The sequence below is a fragment of the Balaenoptera musculus genome, chromosome 14 (genome assembly GCF_009873245.2).
Source record: "Balaenoptera musculus isolate JJ_BM4_2016_0621 chromosome 14, mBalMus1.pri.v3, whole genome shotgun sequence".
NCBI classification, from domain to species: Eukaryota; Metazoa; Chordata; class Mammalia; order Artiodactyla; family Balaenopteridae; genus Balaenoptera; species Balaenoptera musculus.
The window spans coordinates 47,793,999-47,813,718 of record NC_045798.1 but is presented as its reverse complement, the minus strand read 5'-3'; the positions used below and the strand labels follow the sequence as shown (position 1 = coordinate 47,813,718).

Sequence of the window (19,720 nt, the reverse complement as noted above, 5' to 3'; positions counted from 1 at the left end):
AAAGGGGTGAGAAAAAGCCCAAAAAACTTATGCATGACTATGCCATTTTATGCTAAATTAAATTATGGTATTACCTAAGGCAGTTTTCAAAATACTAGAGTACCTCATTTCCAGTCTTTAAAATGCAAAGAAAAATCTCAAGTTCTATGTTTACACGTTTCAGAAAACAGCAAAAAAATAATTTTTAATTCTTTGGAAAAAATGTAAATATATTTGTATTGCATGTAATAAAGAATTATTATCCAGAATATATCATGAATGCCTATAAATAAGGAAAAGGACATTTTATCTAATACTTGTACCAGATTCCTTAATAGTTACTTAGCCACTGAAAATGTTCAACACCTTGGAGAGAAATCTGTTAGAAACATAAGATTGTCTGCAAATTTCATTCTTTCAGTCTTTGTGAAGAGTTGTATTTGGACTAAACTGTTACAGGTTTACTGACATCCAGTTATTAATGTTTACAAAGAGTTAAGATGAGTTGGAAAAGCCTGCAAGCAGACCAAATAATTTCCAAGGAAAATAAAACAGAAATGTGTGCTGGTATCTAATGATTACATGCATCCTCCCTCTCTCCTTTCTAGTAGCTAAAGAAAACAGAAAGATACAGTCCTACATGTTAAAATCAGAATTTTATGTTATGAACTAGAAATGGCGTTAGTAAAATAACTAGCACTGCTACATAATTATTATAAGAAACTACCCCATACGAATGCAATAATTTTGTTAAACATTCACCAACATTTATTAGTTTATGGTAAATAGTTTTACCCTGACTGATCTGACAAACTAGTGTTGGTTTATTTTGGATGACTTGACTGGAAGTTATACTGCTTACACAGATGGAAAGGGGGATTATGTCTGTTTTACCCATCCCTGCATATTCAATAACATGTAGTGTGCCCAGTAGTTCAGAAGGTACAATAAATGTATGCTGAATTGATTAAATGATCTAAGGGTTTATTTTGAAATTTTTTTTTAACTATGTTAGTTTCTTCTTTTGAGGACCTATGGGCAAAGCACTTCAGTATAATCTCTTTTATTATCAGGAAAAGCTGTCTTTCTCATTAAGAACTATTTGGTTTACAATATCAGACTCTTTTTTTAATAAAACCTTTATTTTTTTATTTATTTTTTATACAGCAGGTTCTTATTAGTCATCCATTTTATACACATCAGTGTATACATGTCAATCCCAATCTCCCAATTCATCACACCACCACCACCATCACCCCCGGCTTTCCCCCCTTGGTGTCCATACTTTTTGTTCTCTACATCTCTGTCTCAATTTCTGTGATATCAGTGATGTTGGTCTGTAATTTTCTTTTTTTGTAGTACCTTTGTCTGGTTTTGGTATCAGGGTGATGGTGGCCTCATACAATGAGTTTGGGAGTGTTCCTTCCTCTGCAATTTTTTAGAAGAGTTTGAGAAGGATGGGTGTCAGCTCTTCTTTAAATGTTTGATAGAATTCAGCTGTGAAACCATCTGGTCCTGGACTTTTGTTTGTTGGAAGATTTTTAATCACAGTTTCAATTTCATTACTTGTGATTGGTCTGTTCATATTTTCTATTTCTTCCTGGTTCAGTCTTGGAAGGTTATACCTTTCTAAGAATTTATCCAGTTCTTCCAGGTTGTCCATTTTATTGGCATAGAGTTGCTTGTTGTAGTCTCTCAGGATGCTTTGTATTTCTGCGGTGTCTGTTGTAACTTCTCCTTTTCCATTTCTGATTTTATTGATTTGAGTCCTCTCCCTCTTTTTCTTGATGAGTCTGGCTAATGGTTTATCACTTTTGTTCATCTTCTCAAAGAACCAGCTTTTAGTTTTATTGATGTTTGCTATTGTTTTCTTTGTTTCTATTTCATTTATTTCTGCTCTGATCTTTATGATTTCTTTCCTTCTGCTAACTTTGGGTTCTGTTTGTTCTTCTTTCTCTAGTTCCTTTAGGTGTAAGGTTAGATTGTTTACTTGAGATTTTTCTTGTTTCTTGAGGTAGACTTCTATAGCTATAAACTTCCCTCTTAGAACTGCTTTTGCTGCATCCCATAGGTTTTGGATCGTTATTTCTAAGTATTTTTTGATTTCCTCTTTGATTTCTTCAGGGATCTCTTGGTTATTTAGTAACGTATTGTTTAACCTCCAAATGTTTGTGTTTTTTACGTTTTTTTCCCTGTAACTGATTTCTAATCTCATAGCACTGTTGTCGGAAAAGATGCTTCATATGATTTCAATTTTCTTAAATTTACTGAGGCTTGATTTGTGACCCAAGATGTAATCTATCCTGGAGAATGTTCCGTGCGCACTTGAGAAGAAAGCGTAATCTTGCTGTTTTTGGATGGAATGTCCTATCAATATCAATTAAATCTATCTGGTCTATTGTGTCCTTTAAAGCTTATGTTTCCTTATTAATTTTCTGTTTGGAAGATCTGTCCATTGGTGTAAGTGAGGTGTTAAAGTCCCCCACTATTACTGTCTTACTGTCGATTTCCTCTTTTAGAGCTGTTAGCAGTTGCCTTATGTATTGAGGTGCTCCTATATTGGGTGCATATATATTTATAATTGTTATACCTTCTTCTTGGATTGATCCCTTGATCATTATGTAGTGTCCTTCCTTGTCTCTTGTAACATTCTTTATTTTAAAGTCTATTTTATCTGATATGAGTATTGCTACTCCAGCTTTCTTTTGATTTCCATTTGCATGGAATATCTTTTTCCATCCCCTCACTCTCAGTCTGTATGTGTCCCTAGGTCTGAAGTGGGTCTCTTGTAGACAGCATATATATATATATGCGTCTTGTTCTTGTGTCCATTCAGCAAGCCTGTGTCTTTTGGTTGGAGCATTTAATCCATTCACGTTTAAGGTAATTATCGATATGTATGTTCCTATGACCATTTTCTTAATTGTTTTGGGTTTGTTTTTGTAAGTCCTTTTCTTCTCCTGTGTTTCCCACTTAGAGAAGTTCCTTTAGCATTTGTTGTAGAGCTGGTTTGGTGGTGCTGAGTTCTCTTAGCTTTTGCTTGTCTGTAAAGCTTTTGATTTCTCCATCAAATCTGAATGAGATCCTTGCCAGGTAATCTTGGTTGTAGGTTCTTCCCTTTCATCACTTTAAGTATATCATGCCACTCCCTTCTGGCTTGTAGAATTTCTGCTGAGAAATCAGCTGTTAACCTTATGGGAGTTCCCTCATGTTATTTGTCGTTTTTCCCTTGCTGCTTTCAATAATTTTTCTTTGTCTTTAATTTTTGGCAATTTGATTACTATGTGTCTCGGCGTGTTTCTCCTTGGGTTTATCCTGTATGGGACTCTCTGCGCTTCCTGGACTTGGGTGGCTATTTCCTTTCCCATGTTAGGGAAGTTTTCGACTATAATCTCTTCAAATATTTTCTCGGGTCCTTTCTCTCTCTCTTCTCCTTCTGGGACCCCTATAATGTGAATGTTGTCCCAGAGGTCTCTTAGGCTGTCTTCATTTCTTTTCATTCTTTTTTCTTTATTCTGTTCTGCAGAAGTGAATTCCACCATTCTGTCTTCCAGGTCACTTATCTGTTCTTCTGCCTCAGTTATTCTGCTGTTGATTCCTTCTAGTGTATTTTTCATTTCAGTTATTGTACTGTTCATCTCTGCTTGTTCTTTAATTCTTCTAGATCTTTGTTAAACATTTCTTGCATCTTCTCGATATTTGCCTCCATTCTTTATCCGAGGTCCTGGATCATCTTTACTATCATTATTCTGAATTCTTTTTCTGGAAGGTTGCCTATCTCCACTTCATTTAGTTGTTTTTCTGGGGTTTTATCTTGTTCCTTCATCTGGTACATAGCCCTCTGCCTTTTCATCTTGTCTATCTTTCTGTGAATGTCTACAATATCAAAGATACTATTAATAACATAGTGGATGTTTTCTTCTTTGTACTACTTGGAAGCTGTGAAGCACAGTGTACAGAGTATTACAATATATTCGGCTACTAACTGAAATCCTATGTGCTGGGTATATTTTTTGCCCCTCTAGATCTTCTCTCCTCTATTTTTCACCATGCTCTTTGTACTGAGAAACTAACCTGCATTAGCAGGTTTCCTTCTCTGCTTCCCAAATGGGTTCAGCCCAGCAGGAGATTTGGAGGAAGAAACAAGAGGAAGGTTAGGATACCTATTTCTCAGACTCCTTCCCAGCAAAACTGCCTTGACTGGTTGCATCCCTCTCCAACTGCCCTCTCCACATAGCCTTCTTTCTCCAATTCTGTCTACTTTCTCCCCTCCCCTGCTTTCAGTAGACCCAGAGTACATGACTATTCCTTGTGACTTCCTATACCCTGCTTACATAGTGCACCCAATACTCTACTCCTTAAAAATAGTCACTTCACACAAAAAAATTAAAAAATAAAAAAATAGTCCTTCACTAAATTCTCCTCAAATTATCTGATTTGAGTATAATTATCTGTTTCCTCCCAGGACCCTGACTATACACTCTGGCTTCTTATATTTCCTACCATTTTTTAAAAAATCTTTTCCTTCCTTCAACAATTTCCTTACTAGAAATTCACATACAAACTGAATTTTTCCATTGCAACTAGAATTTTGCATAGGATATAAACATGAATAAGACTAGGAAGCCCATTCTACTAGATAAAAAAAAACAGACAAGTAAATAGGAAATACTTCAGAGTATCTAACACTTGGTCTAAGTCTTCAAAGAGAAGAAAAAGTCCACTGGCTGGCAAAGTGTGGGTTAGAATGGTGGGGAAAGTATGGAGGTGAGAGAGTGATGGTGATGATGATGATAATTAAAAACATTTAGGAAATTCCCTGGCGGTCCAGCGGTTAGGACTCCGTGCTTTCACTGCCAAGGGTACGGGCTCAGTCCCTGGTCAGGCAACTAAGATTCCATTCCGCAAGCTGCGCTGCACAGCCGAAAAAATAAAAACCAAAAAAACAAACAAAAAACCCCCGAACATTCACCAAGTAAGGTACTATTCAATATGTTTTACTTGTATTAACCTACTTATTGACTCCCACCAATGAGGTGTTTAATAGTATCACCACTACCTTTTTAAACAGATGAGAAAACTGAGGTACAGTTTCTTGCCAAAGTCATACAAATAGTAAAGGACAGAGCCTGGTACCCAGGCAGTCTGGCTCCAAGCCTTCATGTTTAATGACTAAGTTATATTGCTTCTCAAGGATGGCAAGGATACAGTGGGAATAATTCAACATGGCTAAGGCATATTATGCAATATGGGTAGCCAAGAAAGACAAAGGCTAAATGGAAAGGTAAGTGCCAGATCAGAAAGGGCTTTAGAATAAGGGATTTTGTCTTATTAAGCTAGTTGTTGAATTAGATCATGGAACCCCTTGAGAATCTTGACATTCTCTCTCCAGAAAAATGCACACATAGTACACACAAAAAATTGGAAGTTTAAGCAGTTCACAGAGCCCTTACTGGCCTGTGGAACCCAGGAGGAGAAACACAGCTATGGGGCCACAGAAAGTCACTGACAAGGTACAGAAGAGAAGGTACAAGGACAAGGAGAAAGAGGTCAGAGTTGCACTTCTGAAATATCACTTTGGCAATCGTATACAGGACAGATTAAAGGAGGATCACCAACTAAAAGAATACTGCAACAGTTCAAGTGAGAGATGATGGGGACTTGAGCTAGGGAAGTGACAACAGGGGCAGAAGAAAAGAACAGATGAGGAATACTGCTATTAGAAATCAATAGTACCTATGACCAATTAGATATGGGGGGTAAGAGGGAAGAAGGCATGTCTCATGAGAAGAAAACTGAGTCATTTAACAAGCAGTGACTGCCCAAATCATATATACTAGGAACTTCGCTAAGAACTAGAGACATTGTTGAACAAGATAAACACCATCCCTGCACTTAAGAATAATCTACTGGGTTAATAACAAATTGTTGAGTAATTTCAAAACAGCAGAAGTACAGAAATAAAAAACCGAAAGGGATGAACCTAAGGGGATTTTTAAAAAATCACAAAATAAGAGTGACCAATTTCATCCAATGACACTGAGTCAAGTAAAACGAGAACCTAAAAAAGCAGGCAATCAGAAAATCACTGAAGACCTTTACCACAACAGTTTCAACTAAGGAGTTGAGAAGAAGCCTTACTACAGTATGAGTGCTTCTAAGAGTGGTTAAATTACTGCAAATTAGCAACCTGTGAAATGAAATGCTACTAAAATAAAATCTTAAAGACTCTGCTTAACCTATCGCCTCCTGGGAGTCTTTCTATAATGTCAATACTGCCTTTCTTTACACAATTGTGTGTGTTTGCTACTGAGTTTTTAAAAATTAAGCACTTCATTGTTTAGAGATACATGCGTGGGTGGTAATACTATAAAGAAAAGCAAAAGAATGAACAACCCAAAAAAGAGGATAGTGGTTACCTCTGGGAGTATGGGGTTCAAATGGGCATGGGCTCACAAGGAGATCTAAGGTCCTGAAAGGGGCTTCCCTGGTGGTACAGTGGTTGAGAATCCGCCTGACAATGCAGGGGACATGGGTTTGATCCCTGGTCTGGGAAGATCCCACAGGCCGCAGAGCAACTAAGCCTGTGCGCCACAACTACTGAGCCTGTGCTCTAGAGCCTGTGAACCACAACTACTGAGCCCGCGTGCCACAACTACTGAAGCCCACGCCCCTAGAGCCCATGCTCCACAATGAGAGAAGCCACCGCAATGAGAACCCTGCGCACTGCAACGAAGAGTAGCCCCCGCTCGCCGCAACTAGAGAAAGCCTGCATGCAGCAACGAAGACCCAACACAGCCAAAAATAATTAATAAAATAAATTTATTAAAAAAAAATAAGGTCCTGAAAAATGTTATAATTTTTGACCCGACTTAGTGGGCAACTGGGTATTTGTTTTGTCACTATTTTTTAAGCCACACATGTGCATTCTGGCCATTCTTATGCATAAAATACATTTCATAAAAATGTTTAATGTACATAAACCTGAGCCAATAAGATACAAATCAAGCCAAAACCTAGCTTTAAAAGAATTGAGACTAAAATAGAACTACAAATTTAATCGTACCAAACCTCACTTTTACATGACATTTTATCAAAATAAAAATTTCAAACAATTCTATTCTTAGAGAGTAAAAGGATCCTAGTTTGCAAATACATTACTGAAAGGGATTTTCTCTAGCTTTCAAGTAATTTCAGTTGCAAAAGAAAATACGTTCAATTCACAGATCTACTTTTTATTCAGACATGTGAAGTTTCTTAGAATGATTTTCACATAAGCTTAAGTCTAGCATAAAGTCAATCTCCCAGATGTCATTTTACATGCGTCAAACAAACTTACGAGGACAAAGGCAATTTACTTTAAAAACACAAACACCCACACACACACAAAAACAAACACAAACAAAACAGAAAACACTTTATATAGTCTCTGAAAAATTTCCATTTTAACTATAAAAATAAAAACTGTAAGAATAAATATTGCTTACCTGTTCCCTACTGAATCTTGAGAGATCTGAAAGTTTGGAATGACAGAAGAAACACCATATTCATCTTGGTACTTCTTACAAGATTTGTAATGATGTCTCATGCGATAGAATTTAATCTGTAAATTATTGATTAAATGTAATGTGACTTTCAAAAGAACAAATATAACATGATTCCATTTACATGAGGTAGAACAGAATTCAGAGATAAAGTAGAACACAGGTCACTAGAGGGGTCGGGCCGGTGTGGGGTGGGAACAGCAAGTTACAATTTAACAGGTACAGGGTTTCTGTTTGGGATGATGAAAAAATTCTGGAAATAGATAGTGGTGATTGTTATACAATGTTATGAATGTACTTAATACCACTGTATTATACACTTAAAAATGGTATGTTTTCTACCTTACCATTCATAATACTGCACTCTAATTGTTCATTTGATGCCTCGTACAGATTGTGTGTGTGTATATATATTATATATATGATATATATATCATATACATATGTTTTCTTACCAAATGGACATTTATTGTATAAAAAAAGTTTACCACAATCTTTCACTTATAAAAAAAAATAAAACTAAAAAAAAAGGTACGTTTTACGTTATATTTTACCATAATAAAAAATAAATTTAAAAAAATTTTTAATGTAATGTGACTTTTAATATAAAAATGAACTCATAAGACTTGAGATATTGCCAACAAGAAGGAAAAAAACGAGGCAGAAATAGATAACTAAATATTCCATTTAAACTAGAGGCCTTTGGTTTTTTTTTTAAGTAAATGATTTAATTCTTAAGTAGGAGCTGAAAATAAGCAGTAAGTTTCTGTCCATTAGATGCAGGGACAATGGAGATGAGTCCAACTGTCCGTAAACTCACCATAAAAATTAACAAATAATTTTACACCTGAAAAAAAAATACCACTAATAGACAAAAAATAATTTTAAAAGTATTAAGAGGTTGCCTCATAGCACTGGGCATCTTTTTATTTCTTTAACTACTGCAACTTGGCAGAGTTAGAAAGTGCTTTAAAAAACTAAGTTCCCAAGTTAACACTTGGAACATTTTTCAGTTTCTCTCTGGGGAGCAGAGCCAGAAATCTCTCAAGTGTATTTTCCAGCTTCACTTCATTGCCCTGTCAGTTAACACCTCCCTCAAAGAGATGGAAAAGCAGATATGTCTTGTGTGAATGCATGAAACAGCAACAGGTTTTTTTGCTCACTGACTTTATTAGCTGTTTGAAAAAGTGGCTGTGATAAATCCATAATAAACGAATATACTCAAAGCCTAACCACCTCTCACCATTTCATTCCCTCTCCAAACGGTAGAATAAAATCCAGATTGGAGAATTAATGCCAGTTATTTGCCAATACCTGATTTTTCCCACCTGTTCCTTAAAAAGCAAAGTCTTCTGCCAAGTATTTTGTGATTTCTTAAGATAAATACATAAACATACAAGTACAGCGGGCAGCTAGAGAGCTCCCCCTTGACTACATAAATCCATTTGGCCCATTTCTACCTGCAAAGTTGCAATAATGATACTACCACCAGAAAAACTATTCAAGGGCTGAGTCTGTACCAGAATGGGGCTTCAATGAGTTAAATGCCAGTTTGTTCATTCAGTTCATTTAGCAGGTAATTGATGAGTGATTATTTTGAAAAAAATGCCACGCTAAAAATTATGGCAAATTCAGAGACTGTATCTATCTTTCGGTCTCTGTTCTCAGTAAGTTTATAATCTAGTAAGATCTATAGCCACAGCTTTTCTGGCCTTTTCTACCCAATTCCCAACCTAAATAATTTCTCTTCAAAACAGTACCCACCAAGACAAGTCAAACAGAAATTTCAGAGTAGAAACTTGACTTCCAAAGAACTATGTCACATTTACTCTACCTGTTTTGCACAGCATCTGCAGCTACCAGAAAACCTCCTCATGATATTTTCAAGGTCTAAGGCCCGTTCAGGACATGCTCTCTCTCTTCTAGTCACATTTCCACGACACAGGGGACAATGTATTCCGCTTTCTCTCATTGCAGTCAGGAAACATTTTCTACAGAAACTAAACCAAACATTTGTGACACATTAACTACAGAAAAAAGTACTCTTTTCATTTCAATGATTAAACACAGCAGTTATGGGTATATAATCATGCTAGGCTATTTGTATGTACATAAATCTAGAATTTAAAAAAACTGTACATGAATTTCTCAGTGTAAGATTAATGTCTGGACTAGATGGGAATACAAAAGAAACTACTTTTAACATAATACAGGAAAAATAAATATTATATAACATTATCAAGGGAAGCATGTACAAAAGGAATGACTGGATCCTATCCTGTGTTGTTTATTTAGCAGCTGTGTGATTTTCAGGCAACACACTTAACCACAATGGATCTCCATTTCCTCCCCTTACAAAATGAGAGAATGGACCACACATCAGCTTTGTCTCAAACTGATGTACTTCAAGATGTTGTTCTACAAGATATGAATAGGCCTCCTACAGAAACTGATTTCAGAAATTCAAGAATTATTCAAAGTTATTAAGGTTTCTCTGCTAAGGAAACCAAGTGTTGCCCAAACTTCTGTGATCGGGATATATGAAAATTCCCACAACAGTGTGCAATGGAACATAATTTGAGAAATACTTAAGAATCCTTCCAGCTCTAAATATCTATCATCGACATTCTTATTGCAACCAAACTCACCAAAATCTTCTCCCCTAACCCAAACAAATATGAAACTTGATCATCTTGCTTTTAGAAAAACCAGATTAAAAATCACAGCCATCTGTACCTGGGCTCTAGAATAATTATACATTTAATTCAACCCCCTATAAATACAAATATACTAATCTTCCACATCTATACTAACAAAAAAGTTGCGAGGTAATAGTGTGATAACAGATCACACTGAATTTACTAACCATGTAGCACTGAACAAGTCACTCTTCTTTAAAATCAGTTTCCTCACACATACAATAAGCATCTACACTTGATAGGGTTGTTCAGAGGATTAAGATAGGTAATGTAATAAAATGTTCATTACAGTTATTTTTGAGTCAGGAAAGTGTTTGATAAATAGTAGCTAATATCACTAAGGTAGCATTAGAAGTGCTCACCAATACTTTAAAACATGGAAAATATTCATCATAACCAGGAGTCAAAGAAATGCAAAGTAAACAAGACAGAAACTTTTTTTCAGTTGTCAAAAAACTAGTTTTAAAAAATAATAATAATATCCAGTGTTAAAGGAGACATAAAGAAATGAGTGCTCTACATTTCTGAATAACAATTTGTCAATACTTAACAAAATCCTTAGCGAGGGTGTCCCAAAACTCTGAATGTCATTTTGAGCTTTAATAACTTCACAAGTATAAATACCACAAAGTTACAAAAACCATCATTTTTAAGTTTAATTGTTTAAATTAAAAACTGAAATTCTGTTTATATGTTTTCTAAATTTTGAGTAATACATTTTTAATTTAACTTCTTTGTTTCACTCAGTGTTTGCATTCTTTACTCAGAGGGACTGTGAAAAGGAAAATAAAATGAAAGGGAGAGTCAGACAAAAAACCCCACAAGACTAACTGGAACAATAGTCTAGATCATGATACGGTCTACATTAAGGCAGGAGTAGGAAGGAGGGACAGAGGATCTCTATTTTAGAGACATAGTTCTCAATGTCTATGATTGTGTATGAAGGGGGCATCCTAGGTTAAAAAATAGAATATAATTTTTTGACAATTACTTGTGAGAGAATGAGAAAGAAAAGCATTTCTAATTTAGAAGACTGAGTAAAAGGTGACTGTATTAACCAAATTGAGAAATATTGGAAGAGTTGGTTTGACAGAAAAACGCAAGTTTAAAGTACCTACAGGGCTTCCCTGGTGGCAGAGTGGTTAAGAATCCGCCTGCCAATGCAGGGGACACAGGTTCGAGCCCTGGTCCGGGAGGATCCCACATGCCGAGGAGCAGCTAGGCCCATGTGCCACAACTACTGAAGCCTGCGCGCCTAGAGCCTGTGCTCCGCAACGGGGCCACAATGAGAAGCCCGCGCACCGCAACAAGGAGTGGCCCCCACTCGCCGCAACTAGGGAAAGCCCAAGCGCAGCAACGAAGACCCAACACAGCCATCAATCAATCAATCAATAAATGTATTAAAAAAATAAAGTACCTACAAACAGCTCAATGCGTGTTATCCAGTAAACAAGTGGAAAAATGGATCTGAAAATTGGGCGGAAGAATATGGAGAGCAGATAAGGTAAGAAGAACACTAAAGGGCTTCCCTGGTGGCACAGTGGTTAAGAATCCGCCTGCCAGTGCAGGGGACACGGGTTTGTGCCCTGGTCCGGGAAGATCCCACAGGCCACGGAGCAACTAAGCCCACGTGCCACAACTACTGAGCCTGTGCTCTAGAGCCCTCGAGCCACAACTACTAAGCCCAAGTGCCACAAATACTGAAGTCCGCACGCCTAGAGCCCGTGCTCCACAAGAGAAGCCACTGCAATGAGAAGCCTGCGCACCGCAACGAAGAGTAGCCCCTGCTCACCACAACTCAAGGAAAGCCCACGCGCAGCAATGAAGACCCAACACAGCCAAAAATAAATAAAATAAATTTTTAAAAAATTAAAAAAAAAAAGAACACTAAAGAAACAATCTAGAGAGATATAAACATTAAAGGAAGGTTCAAAGAAACAGAAGAACCAAGAGTAAGTAATGTTATAGAAGCCAGGTCTAATAAACTACCAAAGAGAAAACAGTAATTAAAGAGATAAAGGTAAAACTATCACCAAACCATTAAGCTAAACCTTCCTCTTTAAATAAAAATTGAAACTGTCAACAAAGTTCACACCAACAAAATTCATTATACAGAGATAACCATGCATAAAATTGATGGAGCTTGAGTGAACGAAATGAAGCAGGTTAGTAACTATTAGCAGGTAAATTAGTCAAAATGCTGGCTAATTTAACAATTACAAGTAAAATATAAACAGAAAATGTTAAAAGATTTTTTGAAACCTGGGTGTACAAACATAAGCTGTATTTAGGGGGAGTGGATAAACCAAAATTTCAAAGCCCACTTATTCAATACCTAAAATAGTATATGATAACACTACATACCTATCAGAATGACCAAAATGAAAAAGGTGGAAAATACCAAGTGTTGAGGAGGATGTGAAACCAACCTAAACTTGCATTCAATGCTATAAAAGTGTAAACTGATACCACCATTTTGAAAATTAATACAACCATTTGGCAGTAGCTAATATAGCCCAGTAATTCCACTCCAAAGTATACCCAACTGACTTGCATACCTCATCATAAGAAATTTCCCATAAAGTTCATTGCCACACTATTTGTAATAGCCAAAAGCTGAAAACCATACAAATGTCCATCAACAGAAAAATGCATAAACAATTACAGCATATCCACAAAATTAAAACTATAGTAAACCGTAATAAGAATGAATTTGGATGTATAATGTTGAGCTTTGGAAGCCAAATGCAAAAGACTACAAGCTGCATGATTCTATTTTTATAAAGATCAAAGAGTAGGTAAAACTATACTGTTGAAAGTCAAAATAGTGGTGTCCTGGAAGAAGTGGGATACACTCCTCGGAGAAGTGAGGAGTTTCTGAAATGCTGGTAATGGAGTTCTGGAGTTCTGTTGCTTGATATGGGTGTTGAACACACAGGTGTGCTCAGTTTGAAAAAAATTCACTGAGCTGACTTTTATGATGGGGCACTTTTCTGTTATGAATACTACACTTAAATTTTTTCAATTAGGAGTAAAAACAAGGGTAAATATGTTTAAACTGTTATAAAAATAGCTAAATTAATCTTCTAACTGGGCTTAAAAACAAACCAAAAAAAAAAAAAATTGCTAGAAAATTTCCAGAGCTAAAAAAATACATCTGCAAAATAAGAGACAACCAAATGACCAGTACAATGAATTTCTGAAAGATCTTCATCCGGATCACTAGAAAATCTTAAATAATTATTTTTTTCAACTTCTAATAGCTTCCAGAGAGGGAATAAAAAACAGATCACGTACTAAGGAAAGAGAATCAGATTAGCATCAAACTCATCAGCAATAACAAACAGATGACAAAACAACAGAATGATGTGTTCAAAGTTCTGAGGGAAAGTGACTTATAACCTAGAATTTCATCTTCTGGATACTAAACTATTTGCTTTTTGAACCCTAGGCATTTCTGATAATGCAATAAATACAATACTGAGAAACGACACATTCTGCAAAACCGCACACTAAAACTTACAGGGCTTGTGGGGAAAAAATGGTTGGGGTAGACTAACTACCCGTAGAACACTGTGACCAGAGGACTAACAAAAACCCAAACAATCCTAATAAAAATACTAACACATTTTAAAAGACATTTAAGTTCTTAATAAACACTTTACTCTAAAGCTTAAAAAAAAGAGGTGAGGGGTTAGAAAGGAGTGATTAAAGCTGATAAATTCCAGAGAGCTCTCATGGCCAAACCGAACCAAGGAAAAAATGTAGGTTGTGCATTTCATACAGTAGTGTACAATTCTGTGGCTTGTTATATTCAACTGAGTTTTAGTGTACTTCTCTTCAGCTAATGTAACCATTTGCTAATGGCTCAAAACATCAATGTACAGGGGAAAAAAACACGTATAAACCAATCCGTTCTGATATAATCTTGTATAACAACAGAATGTTATCACTGTTGAGTCTGTTATCACTTGTCTCTAACCTTGTTTGTGGTCTTTTGATATGGAAAATTTTTAATTTTTAATATAGTCTAAATTCATCACCTTTTCCTAAAATTACAGTTTGTGCACATAGTCTTAAGCCTTCCCCTTCTCAAGATCAGGGATATTTCCCTACATTGCCTTCTAAGAAGTTTAAGTTTTGCTCATCACATTTAAGTTTTTAATTCACCTAAAAAATACCTTTATGTATAGTAAATAATAGAGATTTCATATGCAAAGCCATTATCCAAATACCATTCTACTGGATAAGCCATCTTCTCCCCATTGATTTGCCATGTCATATCTATCAAAGTTCTAATACATGTATGGAACTATTTCTGGGCTCTCTAGTATATGTCCTACTGATCATTTATCTACTGCTGAATTAATACCATACCATTTTAATTACTATAACTTCATAATACTACGTCATGGTAACTAGCAGGGTTGGTTCTATCTCTATGTTCTACTTTTTCCAAATTTTCTCAGTTATTCATGGTAATTAACACATCATTACGACTTTTTAATCAGTTTTTCAAGTTCTACCAAAACAATAATGTTGAGACTTTATTGGAATTGCATTAGCTTTTTTAGAATCATCTGAGGGAGAACTGGCATCTTAATTTTATTGAATGGTGCTACCCATAAACATGTCACGTCTCTCCACCTATTCAGATTTCTTATGCTTTTCAGTAGTTTTTCAACTTTCCCTACAGAAGTCTTGACATTTTTACTGGATTATAATAAATAGTCTAATTATTTATAAACTATTTATAGTTTTTGTTGCATTATAAATAGGATTTTTTCTATTAATTTTTTATCTGATTACTGTTGGTATAAAAAAATGTTATTGATTTTTGTCTGTTGTTTTTATGTCCAGAAACCTCTCTGTACATTCTTATTAGTTCTAATCATTTGTTAGTTGTTTCTCTTAGGTTTTAGATGTAGTTTTATCACCTACAAATTATGACAATTTTATCTCTTCTTTTTCCATCTTTGTATATCTTATTTCTTCTTTTCTCATTGAATTGCCTAAAGCCTGAAATACAATGTTAAATGGTAGGGGGGATACAAATATCCTTGTCTAGTTCTTGACTAGAAAAGCACATAGGGTCTACTATTCAGTACATTTACTATAGATTTTAGGGACGCTACCTTTAATTAGAATAAAAGTAAGTTCCATCCTATTCCTAATTTCATTTTATAATGAAATGCTCAACTCTATTAAATGCTTTTAGCATCTATTGAAATGATCATATGCTTTCAACATCCAAATTCTCTTCCTATTTTGAAGGTGTTCTTCATTATGTGATTTTCAGTGAAAATTAGTTCCTTCTGAAAGGACAAAAACTGTGGGTCAATTCCTCCCAACAATTCTGTCAGTTTTCATCTAAAGTTATGCTGGTAGCTGCAAAAAAGTTCATGATTATTCCTTTTATCCACATGAAATGACTTTCTTTCTTGTAATGCTATCTGAATTAAATGGTCTGATACTAATATTTCTATACCAGCGTTCTTTTAGCTGACATAGAAATATAAGGACTCAGAAAAGCTCTCTGAAAGACTCAGTTCTGCTGTAAAGTGTCACACACATTCCTAGAAGTCACTGCACTATGCAAAATCATCCAATAAAAACCACAGAGCTCATGGGAAAAACAGGGTTGGGCACAACACTCAAATGTACACATCCAAAAGAATACTCTATATAGGTTACAGATGCATTCACGTTTAAAAGTTTTAACTTAGCCTGAAAAAAATACACACTACTCATTACAATAACTGTTAAAGAATATTTTAGCTTTATTTATGTTTTATATTCCCTAAGCAATACTGTAAGCAATACTGTAAGCAAATACTGTAAGCAGTATCATATCTGCGTATGTATACATAAAATGTCTGAAAGGATACCAAAGAAATCAATAGCGATATACATACCGGGGAATTATGGGGCAGAGGACGATGCAAGGAGTGACAACAGGTATAAGGAAATTTGAGGGAGTTCCCTGGTGGCCTAGTGGTTAGGATTCCAGGCTTTGACTACTGTGGCCTGCGTTAAATCCCTGGTCAGGGAACTGAGATCCCGCAAACCATGTGGCGCGGTCAAAAAAAGAAAAAAAAAAATCCTAAGTCAAATCTTAGCAACTAAGCACAGCTATCCTTTAAATAGATACTAAAACTACTTCTTGAAGACTGGCAAAAATATATCTTAGAAAGCAAAAATGATTTACAAAGGTGCAAAAGCAATTTAATGGAGGATGGATAGACTTTTTAATAAATGATGCTGGAGCAACTGGAAATCCATAGGCAAAAAAAATGAACCCCATTGAAGTCTGCCCCTTTATATAAAAATTAACTCAAAACAGATCATAGACTATAGTAAACTGGGTAATGGCCATCCAAAGATACATTCACTTCCTAATTCCCAGAACAAGTTAATATCACCTTATACTGTAACAGATCTGATTATTGTTAAAGATTTGGGGATGAGGAAATTAGCTGGGATTATCCAGGTGGGTCTTAAATGTCACCACAAGTGTCTTTATAAGAGAGGCAAAGGGAGATCTGACACAAACACACAGGAGAAGCCATATTGAGATGGAGGCAAAGACTGGAGTGATGTGCCCCCAGCTCCTCGAGGCCCTGCCAACACCTTGATTTTGGCCCACTGAAACTGATTTCAAACTTCTAGCCTCTATAACTGTGAAAAAATTAATTTATGTTGTTTTAAGCCACCAAGTTTGTGGTAATGTTACAGTGGCCCTAGGAAACCAATATGCAGAGTTAAATGTGAAACATTAAACTATAAAACTTTGAGAAAAAAAAAGAAAATATTCACAATACAGAGCTACACAGAGTTCTTAGACTTAATGTTAAAAACACATTCCATAAAAGGAAAAACTGACAAAGTGGACTTCATAAAAATTTGAAATGTATGCTGGATAAAAGATTGTTAAGTAGATAAAAAGACAATCCAAAGGCTGGAAAAAAATATTTGTGAATCATATATCTAACAAAGGAGTAGTATCTGGAATACATAAAGAAGTCTCAAAGCTCAAAAGTTAGAAAGCAAATGACCCAATTAAAACATAGGCAAAAGACACTGAAGAGACATGATTTTAACCTAAGATATACAGGTAGTAAACAGGCACATGAAAAGATGTTCAACATCATTAGCCATTAGTAAAATACAAATTAAAATCAGGAGGTATCACTACACATATTGAAATGGCTTAAAATTTAAAACAATGACAGGGACTTCCCTGGTGGCGCAGTGGTTAAGAATCTGCCTGCCAAAAAAAAAGAATCTGCCTGCCAATGCAGGAGACATGGGTTGGAGTCCTGGTCTGGGAAGATCCCACACGCTGTGGAGCAACTAAGCCCGTGTGCCACAACTACTGAGCCTGTGCTCTAGAGCCCGTGAGCCACAACTACTGAGCCCACATGTCACAATTACTGAAGCCCATGTGCCTAGAGCCCATGCTCCGCAACAAGAGAAGCCACAGCAATGAGAACCCCATGCACCCCAACGAAAAGTAGCTCCCACTCGCCGCAACTAGGGAAAGCCCACGCACAGCAATGAAAACCCAAAGCAGCCAAAAATAAATAAATAAATTTATAAAAAAAAATAACAAAAAATAAAACAGTGACAACATGAAACACTGGCGAGGATGCAAAGAAACTGGATCACTCATACACTGCTGGTGGGAATACAAAATGGTATAGATACTGTGGAAAATAGCTTGGCATTTTCTTAAAAGACAAAACATGCAACCACCATATGACCCAATAATTGCATTCTTGGGCATTTATCCTAGAGAAATGAAGGCTTAAGTTCACACAAAAACCTGTACATGAATATTTATAGCAGCTCTATCTGTAATAGTCAAAAACTGGCTATTCCAGATTTCCTTCAGTGAATGAATGTTTAACCAAAATGTGGTACATCCATACCACGTATGGATGCATATTCACCAATAAAAGGAACTAATGATAACACACAACAACCTGAATCTCCAGAGAATTATGCTGAGTGAAAAAAGAAATTCCATTTGATTCCATTTATATAACATTACTTAACATTCTTTTTTTGCTAACAGCTCTACTGAGATATAAGTCACATACCATACCCCATTCACCCGTTTAAAGTGTACATTTCAGCGGGTTTTTTACTGTTATTTACACAATTGTGCAATATTTAAGATTCTTGAAATGTCAAAATTATGGAAATAGAGAACATGGGACTTCTTCGGCAGTCCAGTGGTAACAAATCCGCCTTTCAATGCAGGGGACACAGGTTTGATCCCTGGTCGGGGAACTAAGATCCCACTTGCTGTGGGGCAACTAAGCCCGTGCGACACAACTACTGAGCCCACGCACCTCAACTAGAGAGCCTTCGTGTCGCAAACTACAGAGCCCACGCCCCACAAGAGAGAAAACCCACATGCCGCAATGAGAGATCCTGCGTGCCGCAACGAAGATCCTGCGTGCCGCAACGAAGACCCAACGCAGCCAAAAATAAAAAATAAATAAAACTAAATCAAAACTAAAAAAGAAATACAGAACATGTGAACATTAGTGCTTGCCAAGGGTTAAGGAGGCACAGGGTGGGATCAAGAGGAAAGTGGGTGTGCCTATAAATGAGCTCTGTGAAGGATCTTTGTGGTGATGGAAATGTTCTTTATCTTTACTCTATTAAGAAGGAAGATATCCTGGTTTTATTTACAAAACATTACCATTAGAGGAAATTAGGCCAGGGTACACAATTTCTGTATTATTTTACAACTACATGTGAATCTACAATGGTCTCAAAATAAATAGTTTAACTTATCCATATAGTCATATGGATATTCATGCATATTCATAGTTTAACTTATCCATATATTCATATGGATATTCATGCATATTCACTTAATAAATACGTATTAAATACTTACTACATAACTCGGGACCTATCAGGGAACAAAAGTGATGAAAATCCCTACCCTGATGGGACTTACAGCATTGTGTGCATGCAGGTACTTGTGGCAAGTTTGAGTATATATACTATATCCAAAAACATTTAACAAGTCATATTATACTGTGCTAAAAATAGTAAAAGTAATTAATGAAAGTGAAGAATTCCAAAGAATCAAATTATTTTAAGAATTCAAATATACTAAAAAGATTTTTAAAAGAATGGAAAAGGAATGCCCTCTAAGAAATACTGAGGTCAACTAAATAAGATAGGCAAATTAATAAAGATTCAAAAGCACACATGATATATCTTAGTAGATTCCAGGTAAGTCCAAAAATGGACAATTTTTTTAAAAGATTCAAGAAGCAGAAAAAAAGGAATAGCATTATAACTTTAAAGAGAATCAAGTATCTTAAACCTGAATGTATAAGAAAATGTAATAATATACCAAAAACAAAGCAACTGACAGGAAAATAATGTAAAATAAGTAATAAATTACAATAGATTATTATTAAATCATAGTCATAGAAATGATCACAAATGTACCTACACACTCTGAACAGT

General features: G+C 35.7%; 1 protein-coding gene across 3 annotated transcripts in view; it reads right to left on the bottom strand.

Annotated features, from left to right (window-relative positions):
- RNF138 (ring finger protein 138) overlaps positions 1-19,720 on the bottom strand; it is a 40,627-nt gene that overhangs the window by 10,823 nt on the left and 10,084 nt on the right. For all 3 annotated transcript variants that reach the window (XM_036823207.1, XM_036823206.1, XM_036823205.1), the window contains 2 exons: positions 9,358-9,523; positions 7,467-7,582 (listed from right to left, as the gene is read on the bottom strand). In XM_036823207.1, the coding sequence (XP_036679102.1) occupies positions 7,467-7,582; positions 9,358-9,523 (282 nt within the window). The remainder of the gene's footprint in view (positions 1-7,466; positions 7,583-9,357; positions 9,524-19,720) is intronic.